We start from the raw sequence: 13485 nt of genomic DNA, 5'->3' as shown, positions 1-13485 counted from the left end.
TATATATATATATATATATACTTATTTGATGGTCTGCAAAAATACAGATTCAAGACAAAGTAATACGTAAATATACACAAATACAGAGAAAACAAATAACTTGGTTTTAATAAAATAAGGTAACGGAGGGAAAATTCCTTTTATAATCCCATGTGGCTAGTGTTTTTTTTGTTTGCAGCATGTATGCATTATATATTGCTTTCGCCATTAATGTCCCTCTAATGATCACTCAAAATTCTAAATTTTATTTTGAAACGCCTGATTAACTTAAAATGAATTTTTATTTTTTCTATAATTCGAACGAGAAACTGATCTTGAAATGAGACCCAGCCCATTTCATGAAGCCTCTGTTTTAATCGGATATATATATATATATATATATATATATATATATATATATATATATATATATATATATATATATATATATATATATATATATATATAACTGTAATGGCTATCATAAAGTATGTATGTATGTTAAAAGAACAAACAATAGCACATGGTGGGAGTAGAAATGTTGAGGGATTTACAACTGGTTTTTTTTTACCAATCAGAGCATGCCAATGTCAACAGATTGTGAAACTCTATGGAGTTATCTACGACTCGATGATCGCCAATGGCCCGATCCAGTTGCTTTTGGAATTGTGTGAGGAAACACTCGAGTCGTACATCTTTGGTCATCCGGACCGAATTTGCGGGAGGCACAACAATGGGCCTGGGAGGATGTTAGCCTTCCGAGTTTATGTTGCCGTGATGACTGGTGTTTGTGATGGACTGGCGTATATACATCACCAGGGCTATCTTCACAGGGATTTGAAAATGTCCAACGTATTGGTAAGATTACACATATTGTATTGCTATTAGGTGCTATTACATTTTATTTTCAAAGAAATATCTCCCTCATGGACACGAATGCCTGATGATATAAGTGACAAGTATTCATTTATTTAAACAACTATCAGTCAATTAATAAACAAGCAATTCGAAGAACAAAAGCTGCAGGGAAATTATGTTGAAATTGATCCTTTTTAATGATATGAGTATGATTTGGTATGGATGTTAAATGCAAAGACATTTAATCAGTAACTATGGGAAAATCAAGAATATCTATATTTAATAGGATCAAAAGTTCAGCCACGTATAAGCAAAACTTTCTAGAAAGACAGTATTACACTTTGACATATGCAACGTTTCATCGAGCTTGTACGCAGTAACTAAAGTGCAATTCTTATTTTTTTTGTTATTATGGCAGATTCAGAATGGAATCCCAAAGATTTGCGATGTTGGATTAGCCAAAATGGTGGAACTTACCACTGGCACGTTCGCCGGAACCATCACACACATGGCACCGGAAGTCATGATGGGAAAGTTGTATACATTCTCAGCCGATGTGTACAGCCTTGGCATCATACTGTGGGAGACATGGTATGGCCGAGAGGCCTACAAGACTGGTGAGTTCAAGGATATATCGCCAATATACTTACTTCAGTACATCAAAGATGGACAAAGACATACTTTCAAGAAATTCAAACCATGGCCTCGTTTGGAGAATCTTATTAGTAAATGTTGGCATCACGATGACAGATTGCGGCCGGAAGTTTCGGCCATCAAAAAGGAAATACTAGATACAGAGAAAGAGGTAAATATTGTTACGAGATAGCGCTAGCCGTTATCTTGTATCTGACCGCGCAAACCTCCCTGCTGTACTTATTGAGGCCAATAACTCTACTGAGAATAAAGGCCACGTTAAACCTGGATCAAAATCCAAGAGATCTCTGCGATTCTATGGTGAGGTGGGCACTCCAGGTTCTAAAATGTGGATGCAGTCGCAAACTTAAGTTTAATTTGATATATTAACAGTCATATAACCACATTACATTTATTGTTCTAAAATTTGAAGCACGTATTTCACTTGCATTACTTTTGACAGAAGAACTCGTCGAATTGATGTCACAGTGGCGTTGTGCATTTGGAAAAGAACACTTAAGTTAAATAACTGTTATTATGATAGAATCTGATATAAACATTTAGAAATATCTAAGTTTGAATGTAAATTTTTTATGTACATGTTATAGATTTAGAAACATGGGTTGAAATTAATTATATGCATGTGGGTTCAACGTTACACAGAGTTTTGAGAAACAATCAATGGCAATAACAATAGTAACTGACAAATCATATGCAAAGCCTTGAGAAACTCCCAATCAGCTTTACAATACAGAGAACACCACATCAATATTGCATTGAGAAACTCCCAGTCAGCTTTACAATACAGGGAATACCACATCAATATTGCCTTGAGAAACTCCAAATCAACTTTACAATACAGAGAACACCACATCAATATTGCACTGAGAAACTCCCAATCAGCTTTACAATACAGGGAACACCACATCAATATTGCCTTGAGAAACTCTCAATCAACTGTACGATACAGAGAACACCACATCAATATTGCACTGAGAAACTCCCAATCAGCTTTACAATACAGGGAATACCACATCAATATTGCCTTGAGAAACTGCCAATCAACTTTACAATACAGAGAACACCACATCAATATTGCCTTGAGAAACTCCCAATCAGCTTTACAATACAGGGAATACCACATCAATATTGCCTTGAGAAACTCCCAATCAGCTTTACAATACAGGGAACACCACATCAATATTGCCTTGAGAAACTGCCAATTGTTGTTGTTGTTGTTGTGGGGTTTACGCCATTTTTCAGCGCACGATAGGCTATACATGGCGGCCAGTATTAATGGTGGAGGAAGAACCCGAGAAAACCCCGGAAAGAACCACCGACCCACGAGAAGCTACTGGCAAGCTTTCTCACATACCCACATTGGCTGAATCCTAGACTCGAACCACCGCAGACAGAGGTGAGATGGCAGTGATCCATAACGAAGAGCGCTTTAGACCACTCTGCCACTCGGGGCCCCCGAGAAACTGCCAATCAACTTTACAATACAGAGAACACTACATCAATATTGCATTGAGAAATACTTCACAGTAAAACAATTAGTTACATTTCTTGAGCGGATTTTTCTCCCTTTGACATATTTCAGTATTTCATTATGAAATTTATACTTATTATCATTATTTATCATAAGGTCTGCAAAAAATACTTGACCTGACATCAGGAAATCTTGAAAAGTAATGTCTGCTTGCAATTTAGTTGTGTTTATGCAAATGTTCTATTGGTAATAATAAATGTGAAAGAAACAAGCCCGATTACAATCGTTCGTTCAGCTGAGCCTCGCGAATGACATCCGTGTATGTAGCTCATTCAATTTTCACGTGAGCATCTCCAAATTTCTCTAAAATATACTCGTTCAGTACATGCTGCACAAGAGTGATCTGTTTACATGTGATCCGACATATTGTACATGGAGTTTTGGTATAGAGGTGTAGGAAGCCACAGGTAAATAAACAGCATCTACTCATTCGATAAATCATATCATAAACAGACTTTAAGTAAAAATTTAACATAGTTTAATGAAAACTAGATGATGCAGACGGTGTTTTGTTTACCTGTGACACACGCCGGCTCAAAAACATCTCAGGCCATCTTTATACAGTCTTTTAAAAACCATATCTTGAACAGTTGTCTATGAAAATCTTAGATCACAAAATTAGTCTGTTGTTAACCTTGTTTTACGTTCTAAAACAGAGCATCTCCTAAAACGGTTGCAGATCGTTATAATACTGGTGTTTACTGGTGTTTGCGTCGATAGTTAGACCAGTTATAATAGTTGTGTTTACTGGTGTTAGCGGCGATGGTTAGACCAGTTTTGATACTGGTGTTTACTGGTGTGAGCTTCGATAGTCAGACCAGTTGTAATGCAAGTGTTTACAGGTGTTAGCGGCTATAGTTAGACCAGTTATAATACTGGTGTTTGCTGGTGTTTGCGTCGATAGTTAGACCAGTTGTAATACTGGTGTTTACAGGTGTTAGCGGCGATAGTTAGACCAATTATAATACTGGTGTTTTTTTGGTGTTTGCGTCGATAGTTAGACCAGTTATAATACTTGTGTTTGCGTCGATAGTGACACCAGTTATAATAGTGGTGTTTACTGGTGTTAGCATCGATAGTTAGACCAGTTGTCAATTTGCTCTTTAGTACAAGGTATAGCTCTTGTTAGTAACCAATTTTCCGTAACGAAAATACCAGTTACGAGTAACTACAGCGCTTTTCAGCAAATAGATGGATGTGTGGATGGTCCTTCATCGATTTACCGATGCTCAATAATTCACTTTTTTTTTTGTAAAAATAAAACCTTTATTCGCACCACTGAAGTTAGCAAGTGTCTATTATCTTGTATATGAACTATCGCATTTTTTTTATCCCCCCCTCAAAAAAAAACGACTCGTCTGATGCATCAACATACATACCTCTAATGTAATTATGGTTTTGCCAGATTTAAAATAAAGCAAAATATCCGATACATTACCGAAGAAGGGAAATCAATGAAAACGATAATGCATGCTGCTACTACTAATATTACTAATAGCAATAATAATAATAATAATAATAATAATAATAATAATAATAATAATAATAATAATAATATCATTAATAATAATAATAATAATAATAATAATAATAATAATAATAATAATAATTTTAAGAAGAAGAAGAATAATTTCATTTTCAAGGAGTAAATGAGCTGTTATCAACTAGTTGGCCACAAAACGAGCAACGTTAACTGTTATCAGCTAGTTTGCTACAAAACGAGCAACGTTAGCTGTTAACAGCTAGTTTGCTACAAAACGAGCAACGTTAGCTGTTATCAGCTCATTTTGCCACAAAACAACAGCACTATTAAGGTGAATACACGATGATGCAGAACATCGGTACTTAGGTTGGAACTCGCAACCCACTGACTGCAAGTTGGACTTTACTGACTGAGCTATTCCAGACCTCAGAAGAGACTTGTGTAAACTTTGATTGAAAATAGCTATAAGATAGCATCAAATGATGTTAGTTTAGCAGCAAAGTGAAGTATATGTCTGTTGGATTCGAAACATATTACAAAGGTTATTACTACTTCTCCATTATACAGCGTGATAATGCAATAGTTTATATAAAAAGTATGAATTATTAAAAATAAAAATATGGGGGTGGGGGATGGGACGTACCATTGTTGTTAAAAAAAATTGCTCATATAGTATAACGATTGGTATTCCTGATATACTTTTGTGTGTTTAGGATACAAATTTAGCACTGTTGGTCGCACACGCTTGTAACTGCTACTCTTCCTAAACTATTTGGGGATTGATGTAAAGGCTTACACACGCCTTATCCCAAAGTCTACTTGGTTATAGATCAAAACGTTGCTACTTGGACATCCAAAATGGCCGCCACAGCCGCCATCTTGAAACTATTTATATTGCTATTTCTCCTGAACATGAAGTTTTCACAAAAAGACCTATACTGACGTTTAGCTGAGTTCAATGGTGTAAATCTGACTTCTGATATGGCCAGAACAGGAGCCGTATTGACAATCTTGTCATCATTCCTGGTCCTGAATGGTTAGACATATTGACATGGGTTTTTCACTGTAAGGCTTTCTATGATGTGTATCTAGTCCCTAATGAAAATGGTTCCACATGGACATACAATATGTCCACCACAGAGGTAATCTTGAAAAAGTTGTTATCGCTACTCCTACTGAATGGCTGATCATACGCGTGGTGTCCTCACTAAAACACTTGCTATTGTATCTAGCTGGCCCTAAAGGAAAATGGTCTTGGCATGACATCCACTTTAAAGATCCTGCTATTTTCTGACCATCAATATATCCACCAGTTTACAATTTGCTCTTGTTTACGCGTAAAAAAATTTAGTCCTGGCACAGTTCTATAACCATTAACATTTAAAAGTAGATTTCTTTTTGCAGATTGTAAATCAAAGAACAACTGCCCTTCAAAATTTATTTAGACAATTTAAAACAGAAAACATCATTTTTCAACACAAAATGTCCATTAAAAATTTTGTATTATGTCACAAAGGTTAACGGGTTGGAATGGACAATAAGTGTTCAAGGCAAGAGTGTGTCCGTTTCATTTCTAAGCATTCTACTTGTTGGATATTCGTGATATAACTGAAAAAAAAAGAAATCCAGGACTTAAACAGAAAACTTCGAGTCTAATTCGAAAATCCTTTTTAAACAAAAGGGTTCACTTACAGTAATTCTTCATCTCAATATTCGGCACGTAATCTCAAGCATACTGTATTCAGTAACCCTAAGATTGACGGTCTGTGATTCACTGAGAATTACAGTGATTGCAGAAAAGCACAGGACGATTTTCGTAATTTTAATTCAAGTTCAAATGTTAAATTACTTTCTTTCACAATTATATGTCGATAGCAATTTATGTACAGAACCATCAGATATTGTAACCAATTAAATGCCTTTAAAAAAAATCATTTACTTGAATACTTTGAGAACATTCTTACATATCACAAGAATGTTCATTCCTTTTTGATGTTGTAGAGTCGAAAGTCACGGCATATATATCATTACAGATCCCTTACATATGTGTCCAAGATGTTGTTGTTGTTGTTGTTGTAGGGTTTATCGCCATTTTTCAGCACACGATAGGCTATACATGGCGGCCAGTATTAATGGTGGAGGAAGAACCCGGGAAATCCCCGGAAAGAACCACCGACCCTCGAGAAGCTACTGGCAAGCTTTCTCACATACCAACAGTGGCCCAATCCGAGACTCGAACCTACGCAGACAGGGGTGAGATGGCAGTGATCCGTAACGGAGAGCGCTTTTGACCACTCGGTCACTTGGAGCCCCTGTCCAAGACGTCATTTATAGTTTAGGGATACTCAAAAAATCAACTTAAGTTGCCTTCCTTCGTTAATAAATACAAATATTATTACAGTAATCTTTCCACTTAATCTGAAATAAGCAATTGTTTCCATTCTTTAAACAAGCGAGAATTTATCGGACAGCACAAATTATAACCTTATCTATAATATCGGGGTGGGGAGGCTGGGGGTAAAAACCACATCGCCTTTCGTCTTCGCGGACTTTTAAACACTGACTGATCTCAGGTTGTTTGCAGGGATCACTTCCGACTCAAGTCATATTTTAAGTGGTGTTCTTCCTGGATCAATATTACGGCTTCTTTTCTACTAATAATCAACAATGGCTTAGCCTTGTTTTTACTGCACTCTAAAACAGATCTTTTTGACTGACGACTCTAAAATCGATCAAAATTACTGTCGAAATTTCTGCCTCCCCAGTCACTTGAACTTAATTTTTCGGGATATATATATATATATATATATATATATATATATATATATATATGTATATATATGTGTGTGTGTGTGTGTGTGTGTAGTTTATCAGTGGTAGTATATATATATATATATATATATATATATATATATATATATATATATATATATATATATATATATATACTACCACTGATAAACTACGGCTGTACCATTTGAGGAAACACATCCAATTATAATCTATCCAGAATAGGCAAACTCCTGACAAGGGCCGCCCGAATAGTTCTGAAACGTCCTATTATGACTTCCTCGAATGTTCTGTTTAAAAGTCTACAATGGCTGCCTACACAAAAATGTATTCTTTATTTTAAAGGAATCATGAATTAAGCCTTTAAAAGTTCTTTCTCCCGGTTATATCTTTAACCAATTATTCTGTTGGTCAGATACAATAAATTAGTGTAATTAAAATGCGCACTCAAGCAACTCGGGTACCTATGCTCGTTTAGGAGAGATATAGCCCAGGTTGGGGAATAAGTATATTTCACTATAAAAGCTTTCCAAGATTTATTTAACGCAAAACATCCATGTAACTGGTGACAATAAGTTTATACAATATTTTTAAATTTTTGTTACTAGCAATTCATCTAGACTCCAAGTAGATTAATTTTAAACAGTTCGTTTCGTTTAAACTCAATCAGTTTACAATTTAGTTTTGTCTACACAGCTTCTGTAATGTCATTTGCTATGTCATAATGTCCACACCATTTTTTCCATAAAAGTTTGTCCGGTGACATTTTTATGCATACCATTGTGTGCGCTACAATTTTGCCCTTGTACCGTATATTGTTCATATATGTATCTGTTAGCCAGACGAGTTACACATATTAATTCATTGTAAATATATGTGAGTACGTATGCAATGATACTTTAGTGTATAAAAGTGAAATTTTCTTTTTTCTATTTTACTTTATAATGTAACACGTTAACAGAAACTGAGGACCACATGGCAGATAGGTATTTTATGATCAAATGTATTATCCTCGTTATATATATATATATATATATATATATATATATATATATATATATATATATATATATATATATATATATATATATATATATATATATATATATATAAAATTACGACTCTATGATCGTCATATAAGTAATAGAAAGAGTGAGAAGCAACACGCTTTGTAAAATTCAATAGATAATTTATTTCCCTAGAATATAAAATGGAAAATATAAAAAGAACTTATGATATTGCAAAATAAATTCCAAATAGCCCTAAATTTCTCACACAAATCCTAATGATTAAAGTTTTGAATAAACTTGAATTGTATTCCAAAATAAATCCAACGATGAAAGTGCTGATTTGGCTTTGGTGGCCCATGTTGTGGTGATGTGCCAATAGTCTTTTGTTGGACGACAATAATACAATCCAACAATATATCCTTATTTAAATTTCACTATAAATCCAAGTTTCTATTTCTAAGAATGTAGTTTCTGAGTACTTTGTATTTCCAGAGAAGAATAACTTGAATTAAATAACTTGAATAAATAAATTCTAGCCCAAATGAAATACTGAACACAACAATAATGCAACTGATTCTACTCAGATCTTACAGCGTGAATGAATAATTTCTAGATAACAAAGATTTGATCGTCCTCAACTTGACCTCAGATCACAATTAGCATTTTCTAAGAAAAATAAAACCCTATTACCTAATGAAAACTTCCATTCTGGAAGAGTCAAAATGTTTACAAGATAAAAAAATGTCGGACACTGTAGTAAGTAATAGTTTTATTTGTACATTTGCGTTTCATTTATAGTTTTAATATTATATTATTTGTAGACTGCATGTAAGATATTTTGGTTGTGATGTTTTATCCTCAGAATAAATTATTATTATTATTATTATCATCAGCTCTTTATGCTTGATACTACACTGATGTCACCGCTATTAAACGCGTGGCACAAATGGGTCATTCTCAAAAAATATTGATAATTGTGTGATTTCTGGTATATTTAAACCAATTTTGATTTAATTCCACCCTTTTTAGCTTGCAATGTCAATTTAAGTTATTACAAAAATAAATTTTAATAGAAAATGGTTCATTCCTTGTCTGAATTTTTCAGCGTTTGCCCCTTGGTTCATTGAATTTTGTAAAATCTTGATGTGATTTCGCCGTAACACAATCAATTTGTGTTAATTTATATCACATATATTAAAGTTTTTTCCCTAAACCTTCAGGTTATTATTGTATCACATTGTTTCTTCATAAATATCAGTCTTATTTACACCAAAAGATTGTGAAACTTATAGGAATTTCCAATAAATTCAAAGTGCATTTCGCCGTGTCCCTTGTGTTACTCAATATATCATTATCTGAGTAAGAGTTGTCTTTCTTATGGAATAATTTCATAAATAGTTTCTCCCTCAAGTAGAACTTCCTCTTTGGAATTATTGGTAAGGTGGCGCTCACCAATTAGTTTGAACTTTTGAGAGAGTGACGTAGGTAAGGTGAAGTTGTTTGCATTTGTAAGATGCACAATGGAGATAATGTTGGCATACCTCTATGTTACTTTTATGTAATGTGGCTGACATTTCTTTGGATACTGTACTTGTGGAAATTGTACATGATCTAAACACACGGGAGAACAAAATGGATGCTCCCCTGTGCTTGATAAATTAACCAGAATTAATCAAAAGTACACTAACTTTAGCAATTATTAAAATAGGGAAAACGAATTTTGCTGAAGTAGACAATAGCATTTACTGAAAGTGCAATGAACCAAGTACAAAATATCTGAAAAGTAAAAAAAGTTATCGGCTCTTTTTTCTACAATTTACCTCTGAAGTCCAGGAAGTGAAAATGACCATGCGGAGCTAGCAGTTTTTTTAGACGAGCACATCTTAAGTGAGCCCAAGCTGTATACTCTAGAACACATAGTACACCCATCAATCATATATCAAAATAAAGGGAATTAAAAGTTCTTTTAACAGCACCTAAGATATGCGAAGTCTTTATTATATAGCCTGTATAACCAGTGAAGAAATCATGGGAAATTCTTTTTCCTTAAAATTCTAACCCTATGCAAAATACGAAACTGTAGAGCGCCACCTAATGGAGCAGACGATATGATGCAGCAAGGACGTTTTTATTAAGATTAAAGGTATGTATGGTAATGCCGTAACTTTTATTTCTGTCCACATTGTTACTCCATATATAAGCAGTAAATATATTTATTTTATAATAAATTTGTGTGTAGCATTTGTATATCACACCATGGTTAAAAATATTGTTGAATCATTCTGCTAGGGAGCATATATTGTGAAATAAATGAGAAACACAGGTAAATATGTCCCTTGTGTTACTGTCCCTTGTGTTACTGTAAAAAATGTAACACAAGGGACTGATTTAATAACAATAGTGACAAAATTATTGTCTTTCACGGCATAGCATTTTATGAATAATAAAATTATGATTTGATCATAAGTAAACGCTTATTTACCTGTTTGCATTCAATGATAAACCACTGGATCACAAATTTAAATGAACCAAAACTGTCAAATAGAATTTAGTAACACAAGTGACAAATACGGTAACACAAGGGACATAAACTATATATTTTTTTTTCAAAAGTTCAAGCATACATTTTGTACAAGGAATAAATTTAGGATAGGTTACATCATTCTTTATAGCAAAAATAACAGAAAATATTAGAATATAACATCGAAATACTTGCATAAAATGAGTTTACTTTTCAGTAGAAATAAATATTATTAACCACATCCTTAGTAACACAAGTGACTAAAAAAAACCAAACTTAATTATTTGATAGCACTACAAAACAGCAGTGGAAAAAACAATATATAATTGATGGTTGTCCATCGTAAAGTTATTTTGTCATTCGTTAACATACTCATTACTGTCTTATGTTGTTGCTACCATTAATATAACCACAAAGAATAAAAACGAAACTTTTTATGCCTTTTTATCTTTTTATGTGATTCTCTTGTTTAACCCAAAAATCTAAAAATAAGGGAATGGACAAAAAAGCTTTTATATACTTTTATTTGATGATAATGAACCATTGGTTTCTTTTATTTTTCAGAATGTAAAGTAGAATCATAATGGTCTTAACAAATGCAGAAAAACAACGTCGTTATCGACTAAAAAGAGATGCCGATCCGTTAAGAAGAGAGGTTATGATAACTGCTGACGGCAATTGTTTACCTTATTCAGGAAGTGTGATTGCTTCTGGAAATGAAGATATGGGGGAAGAAATGCGAGTTAGAATAATAATTGAATCTTGTATCCACAAGGAATCATATTTGAACCAGACATTCTTAGAACGAGGAACTGACGATCCAATGAATGATTCTCTTGCAAAAACATATGCCTTCTATTCTGACGAATATTCAGATGAAGCACTCTCTGATGGACAAATCGAACGGATCTATGAAAAGGAAATCATGAAAATCTGCAAGAACAAATCCTATATGGGTATATGGCAAATATTTGCACTATCGAGTGTTCTTTGTCGCAGAATATTTTCCGTCTATCCTTTATTAGGAAACCCAAATGTAAGAAAGGATCTACACCGATTGGTTAAACCAAGGGAAGAAAGATCTACTCAAACGAGCTACATAATGTGGACAACAACAAGACAAGACATGTCAAAACATAATTGGATTCCTAATCATTTTGTCACAATGTTGCCGATGGATCGACCAAATACAAAGATTTCTCTAGATGAATCAGTGAAAGATATTGAAATTCAGAACGTTATGCCAGAAACAGAGGACAAACAAGAGACAAAAGCTAACGATTCAGAAACAAATCATCATGAATCAGAGAACATTGAAAGTAAGTCTGAACTCAATGAAAGCACCGAGAACATCAGGAGTCATTTTGATATTTCTGATTTAAGTCCTCAAGATTTATTGGGAAAGTTTGTATTAGTGAGTTATGACAATAAACCATATCCTGGAATAGTAACAGACTGTGATGAAGTTGAAGTATATGTCAGCTGTATGCACAGGGTTGGAAGAAGTTTGGAGAATTCCTCCTTTTATTGGCCGCTTGCTGTTAGAGATGAGTGTTGGTATGATATGGAGAATGTTATTGGAACTATTCCCGACCCCAAGCTTGTTGGACAAAAGTACTGTGTTGATAGTGAACTGTGGGCCTTAGCTTTACAAAAATTGAAAAAATGACATGATTATTTAATTTGTATTGTGAATTTTCCTCAATTTTACCATCTATACACGACGAATTGAAAGTGACTTCATTAGAAATTTCTTTTTCAATTAATAATCGAATATGTTGAGGTTTAATCTTCACAACATCCAACAAATATTTTTATAACGGAGGAGAGAAGTACAAAACTGTCCTTTGTGTTACTTTTTATTCCCTTGTGTTACCAAAATCAGTAAATCAAAAATCAAGGACCAGTAAACTGTGTTCATTCAATCATAGATGAATATTTTGGACTTTATGATTTACATCAAACAATAACAATGAATATTCTTGAAAAAAAATAGATGTTACATTTGTGTAATGTTTGAATATCACTTGTGTTACCATTTGAGTCATTTATGTTACATTATTGTCCCTTGTGTTACATGTCAAATATTAACCAGTTAAAAATTACTTTGCCATTCCAGTTGTTCAAGATTCGACATTAGAACCATTTTGATGACACTTGTTAACATATAGGATAAAAATAAGAAATAAGTAAATTCTTTTGGAATTATAATCAAAAATATGTGAGTTAGATTTTACCTTTTTACTAGGTCATTTTATAAATCTAAGAAAAAAAAGATAAAAACAGATAAGAAAAAAAAATCTTGAATTAGTTGAGTAATTTTCATATATCACAGATGTTAAGCTGATTACATCGTTAATATTAAAGATAATTCGGAGAAATAATTCTTATATTGCATTTGTAACACAAGGGACATTTACTAGTAGCAAGGAGCTATATTTTCAATTTTAATATTTTGTTTGAATTCAAAGTTGGTGTTCATTGTTTGTTTTACACATTTTAATGGTTAAGTGATGAAATAAAGCTTACATTGATGAACTTTGTATGGTTTCATTATCCAAAAAAATCAGGAATAAGATTTTGACCTTTTTTGAGAATGACCCAAATTCTTCGTGAGGCCAACACCAGCCACTTCTACGCCATCTGGTGAATAGCTCGG

General features: G+C 33.5%; 2 protein-coding genes across 2 annotated transcripts in view; both read left to right on the top strand.

Moving 5' to 3' along the window:
• The window catches only part of LOC149796874 (uncharacterized), a 36573-nt gene extending 34643 nt beyond the window's left edge, over positions 1–1930 (top strand). The window contains exons 10-11 of the mRNA XM_089960294.1: positions 558–837; positions 1256–1930. Of these exons, the coding sequence (XP_089816420.1) occupies positions 558–837; positions 1256–1663 (688 nt within the window). The 3' untranslated portion in view covers positions 1664–1930. The remainder of the gene's footprint in view (positions 1–557; positions 838–1255) is intronic.
• An 8467-nt stretch (positions 1931–10397) lies between these two features.
• Positions 10398–13364, top strand: LOC149796873 (vertnin-like). Its single transcript, XM_089960293.1, has 2 exons — positions 10398–10448; positions 11391–13364. Exon 2 carries the CDS (start codon positions 11410–11412, stop codon positions 12493–12495), a length of 1086 nt encoding a protein of 361 aa, XP_089816419.1. The 5' UTR covers positions 10398–10448; positions 11391–11409; the 3' UTR covers positions 12496–13364.
• The last annotated feature ends 121 nt before the right edge of the window (positions 13365–13485 follow it).

This window comes from Sinohyriopsis cumingii, chromosome 6 (assembly GCF_028554795.1).
Source record: "Sinohyriopsis cumingii isolate HCF-2022 chromosome 6, ASM2855479v2, whole genome shotgun sequence".
In the NCBI taxonomy this organism is placed as follows: Eukaryota; Metazoa; Mollusca; class Bivalvia; order Unionida; family Unionidae; genus Sinohyriopsis; species Sinohyriopsis cumingii.
This window is presented reverse-complemented; position numbering and strand designations above follow the sequence as displayed.

Excerpts from the sequence above, each read along its gene's own strand:
- LOC149796873 (XM_089960293.1), top strand. The coding sequence starts at position 11,410 with ATGGTCTTAACAAATGCAGAAAAACAACGTCGTTATCGACTAAAAAGA.